At 33.5% G+C, this 27,632-nt stretch overlaps 1 protein-coding gene across 2 annotated transcripts in view; it reads left to right on the top strand.

Annotated features, from left to right (window-relative positions):
* Scn3a (sodium voltage-gated channel alpha subunit 3) overlaps positions 1-27,632 on the top strand; it is an 82,045-nt gene that overhangs the window by 21,172 nt on the left and 33,241 nt on the right. For both annotated transcript variants that reach the window (XM_047544858.1, XM_047544859.1), the window contains exons 10-16: positions 2,889-3,169; positions 9,415-9,762; positions 10,725-10,857; positions 11,732-11,970; positions 17,837-18,010; positions 18,949-19,305; positions 21,114-21,584. In XM_047544858.1, the coding sequence (XP_047400814.1) occupies positions 2,889-3,169; positions 9,415-9,762; positions 10,725-10,857; positions 11,732-11,970; positions 17,837-18,010; positions 18,949-19,305; positions 21,114-21,584 (2,003 nt within the window). The remainder of the gene's footprint in view (positions 1-2,888; positions 3,170-9,414; positions 9,763-10,724; positions 10,858-11,731; positions 11,971-17,836; positions 18,011-18,948; positions 19,306-21,113; positions 21,585-27,632) is intronic.

Raw genomic sequence — 27,632 nt, 5'->3', positions numbered from 1 at the left:
TAATATCATTGAGGGTTCCTGTGTAGTTTTAATCATTGTGGAGACATGAAAACATGACACGTATAGCTCAGGGGATTCACAAATCAAATGCAACTCTGAAAGATGGAAAAAGACCAATCCTACAAGGAAATAAATACTTCGCTGGAGATCACTGAAATTGTGTTTAGCATTTATGATCTTTAAATGCCAAACAGTGACCAACTTTAGCATATTGCATTGCAATCTACATAAATCTGACTGAAAAATATTTAGGAGTAAGCTGTAGGACAAAACTAGAAATAATGGCATTTAAGAGATCCGATATAATCAGAGGTCAAATTGAAACAGGTATACTGAATGTCTCATGGTTTTCAGTGGGATTTAACTGAGTTTTACGTTTAATGAAATAGGTATTAATTTTTTTTTTTTAAGGACACACAGACATGGGAAGTTTTAGAGCCTATTTTGAGCCACAGAGAAATGTAATAAGAAAATGTGCTTACCTGTGGAAGTATTAAGCACTAATTTGTTATTTGTTACAACAAGAATTCAGGAAGTTGGTTGTGAAAGAATCACTATTATTTTAAATAAGCAGGACGTTGGCGGTGTTGCAGGTACACAGACACTATAGATGACAGGAAACATCTGCCTTTCAGGGGGAATCGGCAAATCTCTGGAAGTGGAACTAGTGACAGATGTGAGTTGATGAGTGACAGAGAAAATGTGTTGTGTCGGAGGTTACCTTTGTTGCCTTAAAAACCTGTTTTGGTTTTTAGTTATTTGAACTGCTACTGAAAATAGATAGGGAAATGATGTCTTATGCAAAACAAATTCCAGACGTGATTTAAATGAACATGAATTTCAGGATTACGGTAAAGGAATAGTACCAACACTTCCTTTGTTTCTAGGGACAAACAAGTTGATAAATGATAGTTCTCTGTGTTGAGTGCATGTGTCTGTACAATGGAGAAAGGAGAATTAGGGTCACGTTTGACTAAAATAAAGGGTACATGTTGACATTTGTTGGCTCCTTCAACAAATGGCATATATTATGCACCTCTATGGATCAAGCACTTTGTGACCATAACTTGGTAGAGACAAGTGCTTCATTTATTTACCTTGTTATACTTATGCAGTCATGTAATAAAAGATCTTTAGTATTTCTCATCTTTTTGCCATGGATGATATTAGAAGTATTAGTGACAATCAAGAGTCACAAAGAAAGTTGCCTAATGCTATGCAATTTTATAAATATCTGAATTGCAAATTAGTATTTAAATTCTAGGCATTGTCCTATATCAAGTCTTTGATCCAAGTTTTCCATGTGAATACAGCACTCAACATAGAAAAATATCCGTGTTACATTTCATGTGTTGCTGAGTTCAACACATCAATTTAAAAAGCACCATATTTAGTACTACAGTTAGCTCCTCTGAGGTCACGTTAATTTTAGAGAATCCGTGGGATAGCTCTTTTACTTTCAAAACATTTTTTATTTCATTTGAGATGACATTCAGAAATAAAAACTGCTTAGGAGGATTTGTTTCTTTTCAGCAAGAAAGAAATAAAGCACAAAGTGTTTCTGAGATTGAATGAATGGGGTTTTACCTTTATCCCTTCCTAAAATGTGTTGCTATTCTATAGACCATTCTTTACAAACTGTCCTCTTTTATGAGATCTTGAAAAGTCAGGGCTCACGTGTCTCCCCACATCCCCCCTACTGCCAGTGTCTGGGAAAATTGACAATAAGTTGCTTTTGAAGTCTTTATGTAACAAAAATTTACTGAGCACCTTTTATGTCAGGTTACATACCAGGCACTGTGTATAGAAACAATGACAAAATTCCCATCTAACTTACAGTTCATGGGAAAGACACACAAAATGGTAGATAAATTAGAGTTGTTTGTATTTAGTAATGTGAAAATTTTAACCAGTGTTTCCATAACTTAATTACTTCCACTTCTCTGGTTTTGTTTAAAAACTGGAACATAATGAGAATTCAGCTTTGATATACATCATATTGTTTCATATCCTCTCTAAGTCATGGCTGAATCATTTCCAGTCTAAACATATTCTTAATATAGAAGAAAGTACAAAACATTTGCCATGTTAACCTCAGAGCTGGCTGTGTTTCACTAGCCAGTACAGAAATTCAAGTTGCTTAGCAATGCTTACAACTGAAATGTAGCCAGAAAATATTTGAGGAAATTCTCATAATCTCTTGAAAAAACTTTCAGGCATTTACTTACTAATATGTTAATCTATAATAATAATAATTAATAACAATAATAATAAATTGTAAACGTTTACATTTTAGAACAAAAAGAGATATACAATAAATTCTCTAAAATTAACATGACCCCAGAGATGTGAACTATAGTCCTAAATGTAATTCAAATAAGTGATGGGGGAAAACTAGCCAATACATTCCCACTATTATCATCTAGAGGTAAAATGGTAGATACTATAAATGTTTTGAGTTCACAAAAAAGAAAGTCTTTTGTCTTGGATTTAAAGGACAATTACATATTGAGAAATAATCCAAATGGCAAAAATGAAATAGTGATCAGGGGAGCAACTACTACTAAGAAAGCATTTACTTTTAAAGTGTTGAAGATACAGACAACACTTTACAAGAGCAAATGTCCCCTAAACTGAAATTGATCTCAATACAGATGAACAAGGGCAAACTTTACTTGCCTTATTGTATAGACTACCATATGGATTTATGCTGTTTATCACACAAGGGTCATTTTTAAGTAAAATCTCCTGGCAAAGCAAAATAAAAGGCCCAGAAGCCATAATTTACACATAGAGTTAGTAGTCTCAAATGACAACACTTGAATCGTAGCTCACTGGCTTCCAAGTTACACATCTGAGCAATGCCTGGTTCTGTCTTACACAGGCAGTCGCAGCTGCATCGGCAGCTTCAAGAGATTTCAGTGGAATAGGTGGCTTGGGAGAGCTCTTGGAAAGTTCTTCAGAAGCATCAAAGTTAAGCTCCAAAAGTGCCAAGGAGTGGAGGAATCGGAGGAAGAAAAGACGACAGAGGGAGCATCTCGATGGAAACAGAGAAGGAGACAGGTTTCCAAAGTCTGAATCAGAAGACAGTGTCAAAAGAAGAAGCTTTCTTTTCTCCATGGATGGAAACCGGTTGACTGGTGACAAGAAGTTCTGCTCCCCTCATCAGGTACAGATGTCTCTTGGGAACTCCGACCTGTTTTGTCATTGATTTGCCTTCTAATTGCCATATTTCATTTTGGTGCATCTTTGTCATATTTAACTTGAGTGACAGGTTTCTAACATTTAATACAGTTATTTAAATTCTTACCATAAATTCTATAAAAGGGATTTTTTAAAATTAAACCACTAATAACTTTCAAGGTAATCCTCTTTAAACATTTTCATGATTTTGAGACCATATCTTAATCGGCTTTTTCTTTTTCTCTTTTTTTTTTTTTTTTTTTTTTTTTTTTTTTTTTTTTTTTTTGGTACAACCTGCTTATCAGACTTTTCAGTTGGACAGTTTTGGAAACTCTTATTAGACTTTTTCATTTTGAGACCTCAGAAAACCTGATCTTTTTCATGTGTGGGTGTCTGCCTTTATCATCTGAGGCTATGACTGTAACAGGTGCATGAATTTTGAAAAGAAATGTCTCTGGATTTTGCTTTTGCCTTTATTCTTTGATGGGAGAATTGTATTGCAGGCAGTCTCCATTACGCTGGCCTGGGGTCATGCCATGATAAATTAAAATGAAATTATGGCCTAAATGCTTCTGAAGAGATGACATTGAAAGCAGTCGCTTTTTTCCCCTTAATTTAATGCCCCCTGCACAATCCTTTAACATATTTTCAAGTCAAATAGGAAAAAAATAGTTTCAATTCTTTGTTGTTAATACATCCTATAGATTCCTTCATATAAAGAGTAAATTGTTCTATGATAAGTACAGTTAGGGCTAACTAGTACTCTCTCACATAATACAAATGTAAAATATGGTATTTAATCAGTGTAACACTTTTGGGATCCATCTGAAGCCCTGTAGGGAAGTCAGTTTCTCAGACAAAAATTTTTTGAATTAAAGAGTCACCCTTAGCTATATGCAGACTGTAAAAACAGCTTCTTGTGAGGCTGAAGCAGGAGGATGGCCAGTTTTAGGCCAACTGGGGCAATTTAACAAGACCCTGTCACAGAATTTTAAAATTTGGTAGGGTTAGGGATGTTCTACCAGTGGTAGAACACTTGCTTAACATGTGAGACTTCCATACCCAGTAGAGGGAAAAAAATAAAAGAATCGCCCTTGATATTTTGGCATTCTTAAAACTCTTGGGAGTGATTAGAATTAGGAGCATTTTACAATATAAAATAAATGATTGATGGTATGAATGTTTGTGTTAAATTTTCAATTCCAAACTAGTTATGGACCTTGGTCAAGTCACTTGTACTTTGAAATTTTCTCCATGCCTTAGAAGGTTACAGAGTATAAAGCAATGTATGGAAATTCTATGTAACAAAGAAAAAGTCTCTTATTAAGATGGATGAGTGAATTTCAAATGAAGAAGCTAAAAAACTTGAGTTACTCAATTATAAATGTATATGCATAATGGTAATATTTACATGAGCCTATTTATGTGCTTTTGAAATAGTATTATTTCTCTTATCAATTAGTTTATTTAGTCAAACAACAAAAATTTATTTTTGCTTTCCATGTAGCAGGAATAGTGATCCTGGATATACCTCAATTAACAAAGAAATTCAATTCACTGACTTCATAGAATTTTATTCTAAAGTTTAACAAGCAATCAACGAAACGAATAAGCTAAACACGATGCTAGAAGGCAATAAATGCTATGGGAAAAGATTAAAGCAATATGATGGGAACAAGAGTAATGATTGGAAGTAAAATTTTCAATAGGGTGGTTTAGGAAGTCTACCTTGTGAAAGAGACATTTTGGCTAAGAATTAGAGGAGGAAAAGGAGGTAGCTGTCTGATGGAACAACGTTCCAAGCTGATGAAAGTGCAAGACCCTAGTGTGGCAGCACACCTGTGATGCTCAAATAGCAGTTGGGAGGCCTGAGCTGCTGGGGCTCACCCAGCTGATAGAAGGTGATGGAAGAGGGAAGTTAGCTGGAAGCAGGTTTAACACTGAAAAGAGAATCAGTATTCACATATGGCATATGTAGCTCATTTTACATTTATAGGTAGGTAGGTAGGTAGATAGATAGCTAAATAGATAGATAGATAGATAGATAGATAGATAGATAGATAGATAGATAGATAGAATTTCAAAAGCAAAAGACATAACCAATTAGTATTGAATTTATAAATCCCAGTAAAGACAGGGAGAAGGCATTAACACGACTCATAGGCAGGAAAAAGTCACAAGCAATTTACAGTTCTGACTTTGTAAACAGAAAAGGACCCTCTCTGGTAGGAACAAGAATCCTTGCACAAGATGGACAGGGCATACTGTTTAAAACAAATACATCCATGAAAAATGTCAAAGCAGAGAGGCCATAAATGATGGGCACTTTATCCTCTACTAATGTAAATTTTAAGTGTCACTTTACATTTGTTGTATTATTTTATTTTTAAATAAATAATACATAGTCATGATGAAAAATGAAAAAGTATTTAAAGATGAGAGTGGAAACTAAATGTCCCCAAAGACTTTGCTATGTTGCTTGAGAATACCGAGGCATTTTATTTTAAACCAGAGGTTTTGCAGTTAAAATCAAATACAGTTATTTACTTAATAGAGGTAATGAAAAATATATACATTTAACTTAAAATGCTATGTAAGTATTTCCAACAAATATTCATTTCACATGTTTCTACTAGAACATCTTGAAATTTCCTCCATCTTCTTTCTTCTTGGCTTTTCCCAACCCACTTTGGGTCTAACCCTACTGGCAGGATTGTGTCATACAGCCTTAATTCTGAATTTTATTTTGCTCTTGAAAATTAGGAACAAGTTTTTACTTTCTTAGAACAGGTAAAAAAAAAATTTAATCCCTGTAACTTCCTTCTTTGCAAGCCTGAGGCAGAGAGAGATGGCCTCTGTTCAGCATAAAAGCTTTTTTCTCTGAGAAAGGGTTCCACAGCTGTGGGTATTCCCTTCAGTCGGTTGCATCTTCTAGTGTGTTATTTTTGGTTTATTTTCTCTGAATACTATTTTTGCTATCTTCTTTTTTGGTCTCTGTTGCCTTGAAAGCTGTGCTCACACCCATTATTATACTTTCCAAAGAGTGAATAGAAGTTTCAAATAAACTGAAAGATCTGGAACGCCTCTGAAAATACCCCAACATAAAAACATGCAAATTAAAGGCATGCACCAGATATGTTATAGATGTGAAAACATATCAAATACTCCCAACCAATATTACACAGGTGATTTTCAATTTTCAGAGAAGGTTTTATAACATAAGTGAATTAAGATGATTACACTGAACCATCCAAAGGATTAATATAAGAGATAAGATAATATAAGATGAGACTGTATTTCTCTAAATGTAGAGTGAGGTCCATCTGCATTTAGAATCACCTAGAATGTGTGGTAAAAATTCAGATCTCTGAATCCTATCTCCAACTGGCTTAGTCTGTTTTATGTTGCTATAATAGACTAGTTGAAGCCTGGATAATTTACAAATAAAAGAGGTGTATTTTGACTCATGTTCAGGAAGCTAGGAAGTCCAAGAGCATGACTTGGACATCTGCTCAACTTCCAGTGAAGGTCTTGTGAGTTGAAGGGCAAATGGATGCATACAGAAGAGAAAAAAGGGGCCCAACTCTGGTGACAGCTAACCTATTCCCACAAGAAAAGCATCAATCTAGTTATTACAGTTCTGCCCCCATAACCCAACTACTTCCCTCTAGGTCCCATCTCCACATAGCCACATTGAAGAATTAAGGTTCCAACGCATGAATTACTTTTTATTAAAGCAGCACAGTTATACGTAGTAGTTGGGTTTATTTGACAAAAGCATTCATGCAAGAAATTTGATTTCAGTTCTTATTTCCCCCAAATTTCATCTCCTACTCCTCCCCCTATTCTCCTTCCTCTACTCTATTGATCTTCTTTTCACTCCTTTATTTATTTATTTTTGGTAGGTACTTTCTACATATGCATACAGATGAAATTCCCTATGATACATTTCTATATGCATATAACATGATTTTGTTAAGTTCATTTAGTATTTCCTCCCCTTTTCTATCCTTCCTTTCTCCCTCCCTTTTGATCTCCTTCTTCTACTGCACTGATTTTCTTTATGTATTTATGATATCCAATCCCCCCACCACCACATTTCCCTTGTTTTGCGCTAACTTTCATATATGAGAGAAAATATTCAACCATGGATTCTCTGAATTTGGTTTATTTCACTTAGCATGATGTTCTCCATTTCCATCTGTTTAGTGACAAATGCCATTATTTTATTCTTTATGACTGAGTAAGACTCCATTGTGTGTATATGCCATGTTTTCTTGATTCATTCATCTCTTGACTGGCATCAGGTCTGATTCCCTAATTTGTGGATTTTTGCTGCTGTAAACATTTAAGCAATGCCTGAACTTTTGAGACACATGTTTAAATTATAGCACCTATTTTCTCAATCACACTTCCAAGAAGATGAGGTCTAAAAATATATATTTTTAAACACTCAAAGAGATTCAAACATAAAGTTTCAAAACGCTAGTTCTGAAGAACCAATAATATATTGATAATTTAAATTGAGTGAAGAGACTAACATATTAGTACTGTTTATTAATGGGGAGGTTTTAATCTCCTGATTGCTTTGATAAGAAGTCAGTTTCACTACTATTTAGCATTAGGTAGACACTTCTGTAGAACTGAGTATCACAGAGACACAGCCTCAGGTTAGACATGCTAAAAGTTACTGGTTCCTGTGGAGAATTTAACCAAATCCAAAGAAATAGAGCACTTTGTGGTGAATAATATCTCTCAAGAATATCACTGGGATAGAGAGCAATAAAATTATTCTGCTGCTTTGGAGTCTGGGAAAAGCCATAAAAAATAAAGCTAAAAACGGGACCTAAGAATATCAGCCTTGCCTAATTAGGCAGAGAGACCAAAAATAATCTGATAGAGTCTTCTTTTCCTATGTTTTTCCACTAAAAGTATTTTAAGTGCTTTTACACTGAAGAAAGGAAATGTGGAAGAACGTTTGCTGCTGGCATACACATATGTATGCATACATCTGTGTGAGTGTGTAGGTACATAGCCCGACTGCGAAAAGAAGTAGGAAAGGGGATGGGAGACCAAGCAGAGGGAGCAACGAGGAATGTCAGCATTAATAGGGAAGTAAACAAATAATCTGTACAACAAATACAGACGTTTTTGAAAACTGTCACCAAGAGTACAATAAACACAGTTATTTGATGCTGCTAGTTTCAAATTCACTCAAAAAGTTAAAGAAAGAACATTAAGCTAAATCCTCATTTTCTGGTATTAAAAAATTAATTACTTGATTTATTTATGAATATCAGTAATAAAAACATTTTTATGGGCTGGGGATGTAGTTCAGTGGCAGTATTCTTGCATAACCTGTGTGAGACCATGGGTTTCATCTCCAAGACTAAAAAAAAAAAAAAAAATCACTTCTAATCAACTAGTTCTTTTCATTATAATTAAATTATTGAAGTGAAGTCAGAGGAATAAGCTATATTCTACATCACCCTATCACCCTTTTTGGTAAAGTCATGTTATATGTCTTATTTCTTTAAGCTGGTGTTAAATTTTAAATAAGAATAGTAATGCATGTGATAGTTTAGAAAATCCTCTCAACTGTGTCTGGTATGACATTTTGTCTCTCAAATAAAGTGAGTCGTTGGTTGCCATTTGAGAAACTGTTAGGAAACTTAGAAGACAGCATTTAGGTAAAGTTTTGTGACTTATTCCTATGTGAATAGAATCAGATCCACAGATCTTCAGTTTAGAATCCAGAAAAGAGAGTGGAAAGATAATGGTATTTTTTCAATACTATAATTATCAAAACATAAAATGAATGATACAAGTATTTAAAATTCAAACCAACAATCTCCCTTGAGCCAAAACCTATTTTCCAAGTTACAAACCCTTCAGATCATAGTGCTACTTGTACCCAAAAAAGAATCATTTATCCTCTCCAGCATCTGAACCCTTACCTATTGTAGCATGGTTACATAATCTCTCATTCTAGAGAGAAGTTGTGCACTTGGTAAATTGCAAATCAGGATTCTTAGCCAGAACAACACTTATATTTTCTTATGGTCATTAATAAAAATATCAAATCACATGTTCCCTGTAAACCTGGTTGCCTATATTTATGAGCAAGATTACTCCAACGCATAAACAAATAATTTCTACACTATTTATTAAATAACTGTGTCCTACCCCACCCCTTGCTCCCAATTCCTTTCTTTCTTGCTTTCTCCTCAGTCTCTGTTGAGTATCCGTGGCTCCCTGTTTTCCCCAAGACGCAATAGCAAAACTAGCATTTTCAGCTTCAGAGGTCGGGCAAAGGATGTTGGATCTGAAAATGACTTTGCTGACGATGAGCACAGCACATTTGAAGACAGCGAGAGCAGGAGAGACTCACTGTTTGTGCCTCACAGACATGGAGAACGACGCAACAGTAACGTTAGTCAGGCCAGTATGTCATCCAGGATGGTGCCAGGGCTTCCAGCAAATGGGAAGATGCACAGCACTGTGGATTGCAATGGTGTGGTTTCCTTGGTGGGTGGACCATCAGCTCTAACGTCACCTACTGGACAACTTCAGCCAGAGGTGATAATAGATAAACTAGCTGCTACTGACATCATACATCAATTCAAAATGATCAAGGCCTGGGCAGTTTAGCCTGTTTCCCCAAAATGAAAGTACTTTAAAATAATACATGAATGGAGAACAATAGAATCTTGAGAACAAATTGAATTGTATGCAACCATTACCTTTCAAATGCTTTAGGTTAAAAGAACTTAATTTTTAGAGTCTGGAATGAAATCCAAACCTACAAATTCAGTAGACTTCCCAACACAAAATAATAAGCACTTTGATAATCAAATCTACTATAGACATAGATTAGATACTTTCACCCAAAATTATAAAATGACCTATTTATTTGTATTCTGAAAATTTCCTATTCTAAAAATAATTAAATATTATATGACCAATATATTGATAACGAGCAGTTTTCATACAACTGTCAATATTATAGTGCAATTTAAAATGACTCCAAAATAACATGTGTTAATTTCTTGTAGGATGGCATATAGAAATAATTGAAGAAATCTCAGGAAAGCACACACATTTCATTGTACATCTGTGTTTGTGCATGGAAAAGAATCGGCCCATATATGTTGATGTTGTCAATATAACCTCGGAGAAAATAATTCAGCCTTGAGACTATATAAGCATAGTATTTATCTTGGGGGAATATTGATCTGACTGCTAATCATTGCAATAAGCTGAAAATATAATTGGTATTGAAATAGTATTTTAGCATGCTTATAAAAATTTTCCCTGAAAACTCTGACATGTTAATTCAAATATTTTGTCACGTAGTTGCCTTATATAATTTCATCCAACTGGGTATCATCTGTAATATTTTCTTCAAAGAAGTGTTTATAATATAATAATAAATTCAATATTTTGAAATTGCATGCAGCATGATTTTCCAAAGAAGCGCCATGTGTTCTTGTATTATCTTTTTAAAAGGGTGGTTTGAGCCATCAGTATTTGGTTTGCAGGGCACCACCACTGAAACGGAAGTCAGAAAGAGAAGACTAAGTTCTTACCAGATTTCAATGGAAATGCTGGAGGATTCCTCTGGAAGGCAAAGAGCCATGAGCATAGCCAGCATCCTGACCAACACAATGGAGGGTAAGAAACAAAATCAAAACATTCCAAGAAGAACCCTAAAAACTTTATCTCTTCTATGTTCCACATACACAGCAAGCATGATATTCCTCCAAAGGATGGCTGACATGAACGCTTGTTGGTTTTAACACAAAGGAATGGTCAGCGACTATTACTCCCTTGTGTACACTTTAAACAAGGCCCTACTTCTTGAAATTTGGAGCAAGTTACATAAGTACTGTACTTTTATAAATCAATCTTATAGATAAATTATGACATGTAGCTTTTTGAGAAAATATCAATTGCATTTCATATTTGTCGTGTTAGCATATTGAATATCCAAACAGTCCCATAATAATTTTGTAGCAGACTTCATTCATTAAAATTACCAGTTATTTGTTTATGCATGAAGCTAGAATTCTAAAATATATGAATAAATGGTGGTGTACATTTGGCTCTGAATCTATAGTAAGAAGAAAGACATGTTCTCATTGTGTACAAGGTCAACATTCATGTGAGGAGAATCAGAGGAAACAATAGTTCACACATATTAATGAGGATTATAGATTTAGACAATATTCTTTAAAAGGCACTTTTACAAGAGACAATAATCTTTTGCTAAATTTAATATTGCTGTTATGCTTATTTTGACAAAGAAAATACAGAATTTTCTCTTCAATCAGTTATTTTGGAAAAAAAGATCAAATTCAAAGTGTTTATTTTTTGTGTTTAAAAGAGAAAGTCTAACTATTTAATAGGACCATCTTCTCAAGTTTATTAAGCTAATATGAACTTCTACTCCCAAGTAAGCATCAATTTTGTCAGACAATATGTAATCTACTAGTAACAATAATTCATTTTTATTATTATTTACTACTCTTCTTTGTTATCTCCCTAGAACTTGAAGAGTCTAGACAGAAATGTCCACCATGCTGGTATAGATTTGCCAATGTGTTCTTGATCTGGGATTGCTGTGATGCCTGGTTAAAAGTAAAGCATCTTGTAAATTTAATTGTCATGGATCCATTTGTTGATCTTGCCATCACTATTTGCATTGTCTTAAATACCCTCTTTATGGCCATGGAACACTACCCTATGACTGATCAATTCAGTAGTGTATTGACCGTAGGAAACCTGGTAAGTTCATTTAAAATTTACTTATTTCCTTTGTAGGGATGGGAGAGATAGACAAAATGGGGTGAGGGGACATATGTGCTGTGTAGAACCCCCCAAATTATATCTCCTTTCTTCATAGGAAGAAACAGCTAAAGGAATGTTTCAGAGAATCTCAGATATACAATCTAAAATTTGTCCACTGTCAATGCTGATTGTTGAGGCTAATGTTGGTACAGATTGATCATGGTGTCTAACAGTTTTTAACTCCTCACAGTCTTTAGAGTATTTTTTTACTGAAAATGTTTGTCCAGAAAACTCATGGGATCCTGGTTATCAGTCTGAAAGGCGATAGCATTAACACACACAACCTTTAAAGAAATCATGTCCATTGGAGGAATGACCAAGGATTGGATTTCTTTTAAATGAGGGAAGGGGCAGGCATAATTGTTTCAAGTTAAACTATCTAATGAATTGCTTAAGTGACAATCGTGGAAGAAATTAGTTGGCAAAAATGCATTTGTAATTTAGCCATATTTTGGATCCAAATTACTTGAGCATACATCTTTGTTTGTGTTGATGTACATTTCCTCCTAAATTTACATGCAAAAAAAATTCTTGAAATGGATATACAAGTATGACTACTGTAACCCCTCTGTGTTAGGCAGTTTGCTTAGTTTTAACCTTCAAAATACCACATGCCTTTTCCTAATAAAAATGACTCTTGTTTATAATTGAACACTCTGATTTTAGTACTTAAGACTGTATCTTAAAAAAAGCTAATAACCGAATTGATATGCGATTTTGTTTATTTTATTTCAATGGACTTTTAGTGCCTAACACCTGGAAATGTTTCAGATAAAGATGTACATGATAAGCAATTCCCTTTATAGTTTCTGGCAAGTGTTTTATACCTGGAGTACATTGTTACCTTGTGAATTGATAGGGTCATGAATGGTGATGGATGCTGTTCAGTCCATTAAGCCCTAAGGCGATAGTATAATTCTTTCTGATCCAAGGGATCTGATCAGAGTTTTGAGGTTCAGGAACTTCCAATTGTGATTATCCAGGGTGCTTTTAGAAACATTCTCTCATGCCTGAAGAAGATGCCCAAAGAAAATAACTTATTATTCGTATCAATTTTGCATTGGAAGTCTCCATCTTCTTTTTAACAGAAAGTCCCTAATGAGGATAGCACCTCCAAAAACAGCATGGTCCTAAGGCTCTTAATAACTGTGGGCTTTTTGAAAATTATTTAATGTCTCTGAGACTAAGGTCTCTTAATCAATTATAAAAAAATAAAACCTATTTCATTGATTTTAAGTAAAATGTCTAATCCATGAAAGTGTAAGTTTCTTTCCTCTGATTCCACCTCTCTCCTATCATCTTTTCCCTACTGGTTTCAACACGATGGTATGACATAGAGTGGACATATATAATCAAGATCTTCCTCTTTACCAATTCAACCCAACTTGGAGGGGTGGGGAGACTGACTCACAGAATGGAAAGAAAAGGTGAATCACCTTTATAAAGGGGCTTTTGCAGTTGGACTTCAGGAACAGCTTCACTCAAGTTCTTGGATATAGCCCAAACACCGACTGTGTTCAGCTCCAGCTCACAGGTTTTACATCTTATAGCTTCTGCACTGGAAAAAAAGATTAGATCTCTTTTTGAGTTCCAATTCAATGACTTTCATGATAGAAGTGTGTTGGACATAGTTTAGTGACTGCCCACCTCTGCTTCATCAGCCTTTGCAGAATATGAAAGCATGGCAGCACTGAGGAAGTGGAGGAAGAATTCCCAACAGACTGGGTGAAAGGAATTCTGGGCAGACAATTGCATAAATCTGTATCTTAATAAGTCACTTCAACTTTTCTGCACTATTAGATTCAGGAGAACACCTGCCATGTTCTCCATCTTTTTAGCATCTGTGATGCTGAGGGTTTTTTTCTGATTATTTTAATTTCTCCATCTTTCCAGTAACTCCACCCCTGCCTCTTTTGTCTTTTGTCTGTTTTTGAACTTTTCTTCTGATGTCTATTAAAGTATGCTTTTCACTCAATAATTCTAGGAATTATCTACTCTAGTGATATAACTTGTTCAAGTCCTTTATTTATGACTGTTTATAGATCATAGCTCAAGGATTGCTTTAGATGCAGTCAGGGCACAGCTGGAAGGTCATCTTTCCCCTGGCTTATTAAGAAGGACTGTCAACTTCACTTCAATTTTATATTACCTAAACTAGTGACCTTCTGGCTCCAAAGGTAGGGATATTATACTATGGCTTACTTTTCCTTTATTTCTTATATAAACTTGATATAAAACCCTATTACTTTTTTCTTTCAAAGTATGACTTTTTAATTGTAAAACTACTAGTAAAATAATATTTCTGGTATTAATACCCATTGTTGCCTGAACAGCCAAAACAGCCCCATCAGAAGAGCCTTATCTGCCCATCTCTGAGAGCTAGGCTGCACAAATATCACACAAATGTTTATATATTTACATGTAACAAAATATTTCTGTTCATTGTTCTCTGCATTCATATTTGGAATGTTCTCACTCATCTCATCTCAATTCTTCATATTCTTTAAGGTCCAACTTGAGCCACATCTTCTCTAACATGACTATTAGTCCATATAAACATTCTTTTCTTAACTCCTAATACTCTCATATTAAAGCATGGTTGAATTTTATGCCTTGAGTTTGGATTTTCAAACCTCTTATATATTACTCTATGGCAGAAGTCATGATACAGTTTTCTTTTGTATCTCCCACTGTGCTCACATAGTGGTCACTTGATAAAGAACCCACTGGTTGTTTCTATCCCAAAAGGCAGCCTGGGGTAGCATATTTTTGTGAAAGAACACAAGGTCTTGAGCCAGGTGAAATTGGGTTTGAACATAGTAGCCCATGCTTACTAAAAATATGGGTTCTGAAAAAGAGTCACAAACAATCTGAGTCTTTGTTTTCAATTGTTGAAATGGATGTACTAATACCCATCTCTGAGTGCTGTTGTGAAGGTCGAATGAGGTAATGTGAAAATACCTAACTCTGTGCCTGGCATGTAGCATGTGCTTATTAAACAGCTTCCTTCCTCTTATATATGCTATTAACCTCTTGAACCTTTCTTTGACATACTGATGGAAAATATTTCTGCTCTAACTCTTGTGTTTTTCCCAGAATATTGGTCAGTTAGGGAAACTGAATAGGTGAAGAATATTTTGGAAATTTGTCAAAATAAAGCAGGAAATTGAGGTTTTATGGACTTCCAATTGGAAGTTTTATGGACTTCCAATTGAGTATGAAACACAGGATAAATAGATGTTGGATTTTAGGATGACCAAGTGGAAAAACACTAAACTAAAGCACAAAATCTGCATCCTAGTCCAAGAGTTAATGCTAGTTATCTGTGTGGTCCTGAACAGGTCACTTATATCCTTGAGTGTGTTTTCTTAAAACACATAAGTAATGACTGTGTTGGACTAGGGGACTTCATTTCCTCTCACTTCTAAAATTCCATGACTTTATGGTGGTGACCTAAGTAATGAGGTAGTAGAGTGGAACAGGGAACCGATGACTAGTAGATTGTTGGTAATAGAACCATCATTAAATTTAGGTTAGTATTGAGGACACAGGTTCATAAAGATGGAGAAGATACATGTCAGGGAATAGACTTGAGTAATCTAACTATGAGAATAAGAAAATTTGTAACCTGTATATATCACTGTGGTCTGAAACCTTATTATAATTAATAATAATATATCAATAAATCATAGCTTAATTTTCAAAGTAATTTGACTATAATTAAATCTTATTTGATATCCGTAAACTTTATAATATTTACACATATGAAAAATAATATATATTTTATATAGAGAGAAAAAGTTGGAAAGTATTTCATGTACACTTAGCCATCTTCAAACTATATTATACAGTTTAGGTGATTGTATGATAGATTTTGTGGGGAGTTTCTAGTTTGCCCATTCAAATATATTTGAACTTCTGTGGACTAACTTATTGTTGCTCCAATGAGTTCGTACTGACTTACAGATGAAGACATAAAGGTTTTGGTTGAAGCAATAACAAAAGAATACAAAAGAGTTGGGAACCCTTTAGTCTTAAAATAAAGTCCCCCTTTTTGTATCCTATTCTTGCAATACATAAAAATTCAATCAGTTCTCTACTGATTGGGGTGATCAGATTTGAGTATCTGCAGACATCAAATTTCCACTGAGTTTCTCTAAGAAAACTGTGTTTTTGTGGGAATTCATGTTTTTTGGTTTCAGTCATTTTAAAACTCATCCTTTCTCAGTTCCTCTAAAAGCTAGAAAGAGTCCACCAGTCATAATAGGTTAGATAACCTCTTCATCTTAAAAAATTCCCCAGCTAACCTGACAATACTAAATCTAGACAAAAATATATCAGAAACAACCCCAATGATTTGGAGGACTAAACTGAAAGCATTCAGATTGATCTAGGTTTGATTTTGAATTGCAAATTGTAATTACAATATTTTTAAAGAGAAGTTGCGTGATAGGATTATGTTTTGGATGAGAGAGAATGAATTTGCAGTTTAGGTTTTTAAATGCAGGAGAATTAGTCATTTCAGAAGACCTGAGAAGAAAACCTCATGATTTTCTGTAGGAAAAGATATTTGAAGATCATTAAAATAGAGACTATCTAGCTCACTTTAATGCATTTCTATCACTAGGGTGCCTTGTTCAAATAGTAGCTACTTCTGAAACTTTTATGTGAGAAATCAAATTTGTGTAAGTTAGAACTTAAATTCACAAGGGAAAATTACTATCAGAAAAAAAAAATCCCATGGTAAGTTATTCTCATTCATAAAATGACTAACCACAGTTAAGCTGTTTTCTGGGATGGCCATTTCCCTTAGATCTTGCTAGGATTAGGAAAATGTGATGTTAGCTATAATTATACTTTTATAAGAGTGGGTCAAGATTTTTTAAAATTAATGCGGTATTTTAGAGCATTAACTAATTTTAATACTGTTTTCACAGAATTTCTTCAAAATCTGATTTACTTTGTACACTTGACTTTGTGATCATAAAATGCAACCTTAACTTACAGAGAATTAAGAGAAGTGCTTTAAAAGACTTCTTGCAAGAGTAATTCCATAACTCTTCATGTCCTTGTGCTTCTTCACCTATGGTTTTAAGTTAAAAAGCAAACAGTGACTTTGTTTCATTGTTTTTCTTTATATTATCAAATATACATTTTTATCTAGCCACTCAAATAATTTATTGATCTTAATTTTAGGCATATGCATACCTAGTATGTACTCCTGCTGATTTCAATTAAATCTCCAGTTCTATGCTCTATTAATTCGTTAACCTTAATTCTGAGACACACATCAAAGATTATTATTATAAAATATTTATGGTAAATATACTCTTGTTTCTGGAATGTTTATAAAATCATAGAAATAAAATGCTGTCTTTTAAAGAAAAACACAAAATCTAGAACAAGATATATATATATATATTAACTAATTTTTATTAACTTCCAATAACATGCAGATTTATTCCTGATACAAAATTATTACCCCAAACCCCAAATAAATTTGCATGTGGAAGTATAGTGTACCAAAAGAGTAATAATTCAGTAGCTCTTATTCAGTATCAAATTTAAAATGTGAATGGTGAAATGTTTTAACATCTATATTTTTCCTGGAAATCCAGTTGATTTGTTAACTGAACCAAACCCACTTAACAAATTACTACCTTGCAGGGGGAAATGTTAAACTTGAATTGATGCTAAATTTAAAATTTAAATAATTTTTACTCACTAGCATTCTTCTTCATAAAATCCTGAAGCACCAGTGATTTTCAGTGCCATTCAAATGCTGCTCTTTATTTTACTTTAGGTCTTCACTGGGATCTTCACAGCAGAAATGGTTCTCAAGATCATTGCCATGGATCCCTACTATTATTTCCAAGAGGGCTGGAATATCTTTGATGGAATTATCGTCAGCCTGAGTTTAATGGAGCTGGGTCTGGCAAATGTGGAGGGATTGTCTGTACTGCGATCCTTCAGACTGGTACCTGCATACACTACGTTTACACCGTATCTCTCATTTGAATAACATATTATGAAATGTGTATTTACGACTTATTTCAGCTTTTATAATGGTGCTATAATTTACATCAATATGTGATATCCTAAGAAAATACATAAGCATTCTCTTTAAAGCCAAGAATAATCTATTTTCAAAGAAAAATAAAAATGGTTGAAACATTTCATAATGATGGTATATAAAGAACACTTCGAAAGCATATATTGTGTTTTTTAAAATTATGTTTTAAATTCATGGTTCATTTTTTTTGCATCACAGAATGTAAATAAATGCAAATAAAAATTTGGGGCCTGAATTAATCTTAGATTTTATCAACTCTATGACATTAGTAGGTACTTCTTTTGAACAAGATTTAGAAAAATATTTGATGCCTTCAGCATTTTAAATAGTATAAAGACTTTTCTGAATTATAGAAAACAAATTAGATTAAAAATATGTACGTTTTTATTAGAAATTAAGTATATATGTACCATTTTTCAAATTAAAAGGAAGACTACTTTTTCATTAAATTAATTTATTTCACTTTTATCTTATAATGGTCTATGAAGAACACATAATTAATGGTTTTGATATTTCTTTTAAGTTTCTAAAATAGAGTCTGAATGTGACATTAGTTGATAAATTTTAAAATGTCTCCAATCAAAGTAGCAATTTATTTTCATGGGGGTATTTTTTGATAAATCAGAAATGAGTCTTAAAATTTTTTGTTTTTAAATAATACAACTTGATTTACAATTCTAATACTATTGAGACTATTTTTTCTGGATTTGAAGTTGAATTCATTTAGTATGTTTTAAGTTTCTTCATCAGGTGTGGGTTTACAATGTGACATAAAACGCAATGTCTAACTTCCAAAATTACATTGCTATTACCACTAAGAATATCTTTTCATTTGATTACAGCTTCGAGTTTTCAAGCTGGCAAAATCCTGGCCCACACTGAATATGCTAATAAAGATCATTGGCAATTCCGTGGGGGCGCTGGGAAACCTCACCTTGGTGTTGGCCATCATCGTCTTCATTTTTGCCGTGGTTGGCATGCAGCTCTTTGGTAAGAGCTACAAAGAATGTGTCTGCAAGATCAATGAAGACTGCACGCTCCCACGATGGCACATGAATGACTTCTTCCACTCCTTCCTGATCGTGTTCCGCGTGCTGTGTGGAGAGTGGATAGAGACCATGTGGGATTGTATGGAGGTCGCTGGCCAAACCATGTGCCTTATTGTTTTCATGTTGGTCATGGTCATTGGGAACCTTGTGGTATGTATCTTTTGCACATGCTCATCATTAACAAAAATATTAGATAGTAGATAAAGGAGGCCAGAGTGACAAATGTGATTTTCTGGTAAATGGCTTAGTCTCAAGTCACCCTACTGGCCCTCTGAGAATGGAAAGTTACTTTAACTTCTCCAAGGCTCTGGATCCCTATCTATTACACTGAAATAACAAAACTGAAATCACATGATTGATGTGAGAATTAAATGAGGTCTACCTAATGAAAGCTCAGAGATCATAAATACCAATTTTGCTTTTTTCTTCTTCTTCTTCACATATGCATTTTTATTATTAAGACTAATATTATCCTAATGTTATTTTGATAAAACAATCTCTGCTGTACCTTAAAATATAATTATATATTCTATTTGAAGTTTCTTTTTCCATGTCTATAGTTCATATGTTTGCCTACTTAGGGACATAGGTTCATACTAGCAAATTCTGAAGACAAATTCAGTGAAATAGAGCGTTATATTTCAGCTGTGGAGTATAGTTATCCAAAAAATTTACCAGAGTACTAAATATGTTCTTCCCTAAATTTACTTTAATAAAGGAAAATAAATTATTGCCCTTTGATTTATCATTTGATTTATTCATATGTATGGACACTGGCCATATTTAAAACACTTTTAGCAATGACTTAAAAGCATTAATGTGAAAGTCCAATTTGTAAATGTGTGTGTGTGTATGTGTGTGTGTGTATATGTGTGTGTTTTAGTGCTTACATTTCTCAGTCTTGTGTAGACAAAGTTTTTCTTTGCAGAATCCTACTAGGTCTTCCCTTTAAGGACACATTTCAAATAAAATTATTCAATACTAGTGAAATACCCATGAGCATGAAAAAAAATTTTCTCCAGAATAGTAAATTAGAAATTTTTAGATTCTCAACAATATCTGATCCAGATAAAAGGAAATGAGCTAGAATTCTTGCTTTGCATTTGTCTTTCTATGATGTAACCATAGCTGGAACTCAATAATTACATTTCAAGTTAAAAATACTCCTATAAGTAAATTTCCTTTTACATAAGAAATTAGGAATTACTCCTGTATTGCTATAGTTTATCAGTTAATTGGATAATTTTTCCATGTATCCTAATGACACTCTGAGAATTAATATTTCCTCATATTTTCTCAACCAAAAAAGAGGGATGAAAAAGTAATTTACATTATATGGGTCTAGTCTAAACCTTGGAATAATTTTAGAGTTTTCTCCATCTGTTGAGCTATTTGAACATATAAATTTCAAAGTATGTTTGATGGGAAATGTGTTGAGCCTTATATAATTTGCATTTAGAAATTTCTACTGTTACAAAAGTCTGTGACCATTGAATCAAAGGAATTTGTATTTCAAGTATATGGTTTGTGTAAAGATCAGAAGGTTATTAAATAAATAAGTTTATATACATGAAGCTAAACATTGCTTAGACAAACTGGTAAGATGAAGTAAAATGATTAAAATCGAAGTATTTTTTTCTCATTGGCAAAATCCTTAAACATGGGGTTTTGACTTCTCACTGAAAAGTCTGAGTAGATACAATTTAAGTCTTAGATCTCCTTTCTTAGTGTGCTCAGTGAGAAGGAAGAGGTGCCTGTTTTATCATTTTGCCTTTACAGCAGGTAGAAGATATCTGGTCCTTTAAATAGTGTGTGATTTCCACATGGTGTCTGAAATATAATAAGCATTCAAGAAGCATTTGTTAAAATAATTTTAGCCAAGATCTGAGTTCCCTGTTTAGCCTGTTATTTTTATATACTTCAATGCTAATAGAACTTTTTACCTTCTTTTCTTTTAGGTTCTGAACCTCTTTCTGGCCTTATTGTTGAGTTCTTTCAGCTCAGACAACCTTGCTGCTACTGATGATGATAATGAAATGAACAATCTCCAGATTGCAGTAGGAAGGATGCAAAAGGGAATTGATTATGTGAAAAATAAGATTCGGGAATGTTTTCGAAAAGCTTTCTTTAGAAAGCCAAAAGTCATAGAAATCCATGAAGGCAACAAAATAGACAGCTGCATGTCCAATAACACTGGAATTGAAATAAGCAAAGAGCTTAATTATCTTAAAGATGGGAATGGAACCACCAGTGGTGTAGGTACCGGAAGCAGTGTCGAAAAATATGTAATTGATGAAAATGATTATATGTCATTCATAAACAACCCCAGCCTCACTGTAACAGTGCCAATTGCTGTTGGAGAGTCTGACTTTGAAAACTTAAATACTGAAGAGTTTAGCAGCGAGTCAGAACTAGAAGAAAGCAAAGAGGTAAGAATGCTTATAAGTTTTGATTGCATTTCTTGTAAGAACCATACAGTATGGTTATTCAGTATTTTTATCGTGTTTATGTGCATTATTAAAAAGTAATATTGAAGTTGCTTGTGTTCAGTGGTAGAGTGCATGCTTAGTGTGAATGAGGTTCCAAGCTCAAAAAAAGTAATATTGAAATCATATGGTAATAGAAAATCACGAGAAATTGGGAAGTAATAGAAATTTCAACTTTCCATAGGAAATCGACATTCTGAACAATCAGTGTGGTCACTTTCTCATTAGTTGGAAAGTTTGGTTAAAAATTTAGCCTTGTAAAAACAGAGTACTGTTTAATAAAGTTGACTCTATACTACATTATGCTCTTGCAAAAATTGTTTTTTATAATTACACCAGTGTCATCTCCTTCCTCTCTATATTAGGCTTTGTCATGATTCTTAATGTAAAAGTATTGTGTATTTTTGTTCACTTCTTTACTCACTTTGATAGAGTGCTTTATTTATGAAAGTATTAGATTTACTAGGAAAGTTCAAGTAGTACTTGTTTTATTTGCCCAAAGATAAGCACATTTGCACAACAAAGTCTTCCAGATTAACTTAAAAATACTAAGAACTTCTTAGAAAAGTGTCACTTGAGGATTATAGTTAAACTGTAGATAGAAAAATCTGCTGTTCTTGTCATTACTAGTTAGAAAGGAAGGAAGGAAGGAGGGAAGGAAGGAGGGAGAAAAAGGAAGGGAAAATATGCAAACTTCAATGGTTAGAATTCACAGGGTCTTATGATAATAACTTAATGGTATTAATTCTTCAATTCTGTGCTGTGAAGAACAGGATTAGATTTTTTACTATTATTTATTTATGATCTTCTTAAATACCTCTTGGAAGAGAATCTAGCACAGATGGAGTTGTAAAAGGCATGTTTTAGCTTGAGGGTATAATGTTCACACCATGGGAATCAGACCAATGATGTCTGATTTTGTGAGCATATTTTGAAACTTCTTTGTAAAAATAAGTATATCAACATATTTGATCTGAATTCCTTATAAAAAGTAACTGACAATGTTACAACTCATAACTTTCTTTTTTTTACAAGCACTTCAGAGCTGCTAAAATATAATAGTAAATGTTTAAATATTTTGAAAAAGTTAAAAGTACATACAAAATGAGATAGCAATGTTCTTTCTCTGAATTTCACTTCGTCTGCTTGATGAGTTCACTTCTAATTTATATTGTTCATTCTGGTAAACTAAGAATTTATTTCTAATTTTATTTTCCATTACCTGATGTAGATTTCTTTAAGAAGAAACACCAATTAATTAACAAGTATTTATTGACCACTTTTTGTGAATTAGCAGTCTATTGGATAATAGGGGTAAGGAAGAGTTAAAGAAGAGCTTCATAGTTCTTCAGGGAAATCTTAACATCTTTGAGTGAGTTAAAACTTTTCACAAAATTATTGAAGACCTTTAAAAGTTTAGTACTGCAGTACTGCATATCAAGTTCTAGGTGTTGAGGACTGCAAGAGTAGCTGCTGAATGGAAGACATAAAATTAAAATAGGCCTCAAAGTTTGGGTCAAATACAGACCAATAGAAAACAAAAAGCAGAAACTCAAAAAAGGAAAGCCAAAGTTGAGAGTGAGCTCTTGGTATTAAAGAATGTGAAACAATCACCATGAATAAAGTATTGGTGGAGAAGATAATATAAAATATGTTTAGATGTGCCAGGTAGTTTCAGATTATAAAGTTTTGAAGTAAGACAAAGTTTGGAATTGCCTGCACAGTCAATAAGGAATTTGTTCTGAAAGAGAAGAAGGAAGTAGGAAAGTGACTGGAAACATTTATTTGGTATCAAAAGCAAACAGTTTTGAGTGAGAGGTGAGAGAGATTATTTTGGGGAGTGCGGTAGTGCTCATTTGATAATAATGAGATGATGATGTTCTGGGCTAGGATCATGAGTAATTATAACTGGTGATTTCACAAACCTAAAGAATATAGGAAATCAGAAAAATGGCAATGCTACTGTATGAAAAGATTACAAGTTTTTAAAAGTTACAAGTTTTAAATGGATCAGAAGATCAGCCCTCCCACACCCAGATAGTCAACCAAACTCATCAAAAAATAAAATTTTAAAAAACAGCATCTGTATCGAACATGAACAGACATGTTATCTTGCCATTATTCCCTTAAAATACAGCATAACAGCTCTTTATTTAGCATTTACCTACTAGGTATTAAAAGCAATCTAGAGATGACTTCAAGTATAAGGTGGATGTGCATGGGTTACATGCCCAATACTAAGCCCGTTTACTTAACGCACACCCACAGATTTTGGTATTTCCAGGGGGTCCTGAGCCAAGCCCCAGGGATACCATGAGATGATTATGCTGAATTAGGGGGATTGGGGTCTGGGTAGGAGGTCAGGGTTAAAAATATATTTGATGGTGTAATTTTATATTTGTTTCCCTGAAAACAAAAGTACTCAACAAAGAATTAATTATAAAGCAAAAATGAGAGAAGACTAGGAACAAAATAGGATAAGTAGCTTAGGGTCAAGAAAAGATAGAAAAGTCAGAGTTAAAGAAAACTTTTGCTAGATTAAGGTTTTGTAACATCACACTTATAAAAAATAAGTATCTTAATTTCCTTCTACCAAATAGTTGGTTTTCAAAATACTTCAAAACTTCTTAAGGTCCACAGATATTTCATCTTAATGACTCAAACCACCTATTTGGAATTTTGAGATGCAGTCTTTTCCTAGTTATCAAGTCCTGTGAAACATTTATTACCTCAACAAAAAATTCTTACTGGGTGAATTTTAAAACTTTTCTATTCTCGTTCAAGCTAATTTTGAATACATGGAAGCCAATTACAGAACAAAATCAAACTGTTTAAAGTATACAGATATATTAGTGGAAAAATCATCAAAGTACATTCAAAATTATGTTCTTATAAAGTAAGGATAAATTTTCAAATGATCTTGCACAGTAATACTAAATTCAATAATAAATTATATATGGGTGATGTGCTCAAATTAGTACCAAAAATATCCCAAACAAGTAATAGGGCAATTTTCATGTGTGCCCATATACAAGACAAAAAGCAGTGTTGAAAAATAAAAGCTAAAGATCAGCAACTTCTAACATTATAAAGTAGACTTAGATAAATTCCAGCTAAAAACAATTTTGATCTCAAATTCCAAAATCTGATGACATTAAACACTGGTCACATTTCAATTGTGCACTCACTTACGTTGTTAGGCTTTTTAAAAATATCTCACACGCACAAACACACACATAAACAGTAGATTTTTGGTTCATGCCTCTTAGATTTTTGACCATACTCACAAAAAATATTGAGCTCTGCTTTGGAGAGCACAGAATATTCCTTTTCTTTGCAGATAAAGTGAGCAATCACATAGGCTAAACCCAACCAAAGTACAGATTATATATTTCTCACTTAAAAAAAATTAATTAAAGAGTACAACCACAAGAATCTGATCCTAATTAGAATAAGTTATACTCCATGTATTTATAATATGTCAAAATATACTCCACTATATGTATATAAAAAGAACAAATAAAAATGAAAAATAAATAAATATGTTTCAAAAAATTACACACACTTTCTGATTTAAGAAGAGGCAATAAATTAACCCATTAACTTATATGGTATGTGAAAATTCCAACTACTCTATTCTTTCCCTCATTTTCAAATAGTCTGCCTGGCATGTATAGCATGGGATAAATTATCCCTAGGAGTTTTTAGGGATGAAAATATGAACTACTCTTATTTTATAAATTACATAAAATGTATTATAAAAGCATTTATATTATATTTGTATATATGTATATCACTAACATAAACAGGCAGGTATGAAAATAAATACAAAGCATTGCATGAAAAAAATGTAAGACACCCAAAGGAATGGATTTAAAAATAGTAATTTTTTTTTTCTTGGAAAACTCGTAGTTATACAAATCTTGTAACAAACTCTATTGTAGAAGTTTGTTTTTATAGTCTTAAAGTTCATATAGTCATGATTTCTTAGGATTTTTATGTAACTATATACTTTAAAATGTAGTTCTTAAAAGGTCATTGATTTGTCTTCCTAGGTGAAGGATATAGAATAAGTGCTTCTAACAATCATATTTGAAGTTGAACTCCAAATTCAGTCTGGCAATGTCATCCTGTGACCTTCGCTGCTTACCATTCTTACTTCTCACAGGGGTAAAATCAAGCTGGAGCCATCAGGAACGCAGCTCTGGTGTTTTTTAACCAGCCAGAGGCTCGTGCCACCACTTTTACCCAGGTTACCCAAGCAAGTTGCACATGTACAATCACTTTCTAAATGATTTTGACTGGCCTGCATGCTTCTCGGCTCTGTTCCTTCCCCTGCCGTGGCAAGGAAGCGCTAGACTCGCCCAGCTGCTCTCTGCTGAAACGTGTGATATCACAGCATGGTCAGGCGAGATGGGCAGTCCCAACATCACATTTAGTTCTGCTAATGAATTTCCCAGTTTACTCTTTTAGACTTTTAAAAGCAATAATTGCATGCTCTATAGGATCTATAATATCTATTTAAAAACATGATAGGAATGGTAAAGATTCAATATAATCAAAGACTTAAGAGAGCATGCATTATTTTTTATTTCTCTGCTTTTATTTCATCAAACTAAGACCACAACCTTTTTGTTGTTGATGATTCAGCCCTTATAAATAAATTTTACTACTAAAATGAGTCTCACAGGTTTTTTCCTGATAGTACTGCCATTTTCATATCATTATATTCAGATTCATGAATATAATCTTTAATTTGTATATTCCAGATGGAAATACTTGCTTTCATGTTTTTTGGAAAGGCTCTGTAAAAAGATTAGGGAGATCGTTGAGTTTTTGGAGAAAAAGGGCCATAGTCTGTTTATGCATTTGGACACCACATATCTTGGATTTTCAGTAGGTTAAGAAAGTTGTTAATTTGGGTATCTGCAAAACCAGAGTGATCCTTGTAAAGTAATTAAAAGAAGGAAAACATCATGATGTGGAGGGGAAAAGTTCATTACTTCCTGATCATTAAGTAATTGGTTTAATGTACTCACTTTCAATTTGGAATTTTTCCCATGTATGTTAATTTCTTCCTCAATGTTCTACCCAAAACTGAGTAGGCAAAAAAGAAACTTGGAGAATTTACTACTTTTGATTATAATTATGGTTTTATTAGTAGTAAAGGGCATCTCTCAAGATTACCGTAGCTTAACTAAGCCTTTAGTTAACTTTTTAGAATCAACTTTCTCCTGTTGAGAGCATTTGCTTACTAGAACCTTAGCCAAAGTGCAGGCTCTGGGAGGCAAATTATGAAGCAGAAATAAAAATTTCAAAAGTATTGGACTTTCCCAGGACTTTTGGTACAAAGAATATCTAATTAGAATTTGGGGTTGTTTCTAGGTTTAATTTGCACATATTTTCCTCTTCCATGGGGAAATTGAGAATTAGCTGTAGAATATAACAAATTAAGAAAAAAGATTATTAATAAAAGATTTTTAAAAAGTCCCTAATCATTTATGCAAATTTTATCTAACACTGTGACTTAGTGTTAAGAGCACAAAAGCATTATTATTTACTAAAGAAAATCTGATTTATTTATTTATTTATTTATTTTTCTTTGCAAGCAGAATAGAATTAAATGGTACTGGCAAATTACACCATATTCATTGCAGGATGCCATCCTTTTGAAGCTTTGATTGGAACTTTGAGATGCTTGATTTAAGTCCTGAGCACATGCCCCTCTGGAGAAGGCTCGGTGCTATTTTGACTTTGAAGAACAAAGGGAGGCCTCTCCATTCCTCTGCTATGCTGCCAGTGTCGCCCAAACACCCTTTCTGAGAGGCAGGGATGGGTGTGTGGATAACCATTTACAACCCTTTCCACTGATGTTCTTTTACCCTAGTCTTCAACCACAATGTAATTATTTTCAGTTTCACATATCATGTTCCTATCAAGCTATTTTTAAACAAAAGAAGCACTAAGGATGTTGTGCTGTGAACATATGTC

The sequence above is a fragment of the Sciurus carolinensis genome, chromosome 3 (genome assembly GCF_902686445.1).
Source record: "Sciurus carolinensis chromosome 3, mSciCar1.2, whole genome shotgun sequence".
Classification (NCBI taxonomy): domain Eukaryota; kingdom Metazoa; phylum Chordata; class Mammalia; order Rodentia; family Sciuridae; genus Sciurus; species Sciurus carolinensis.
The sequence above is the reverse complement of the archived record's forward strand: the minus strand, read 5'-3'. Positions and strand labels throughout refer to the sequence as shown.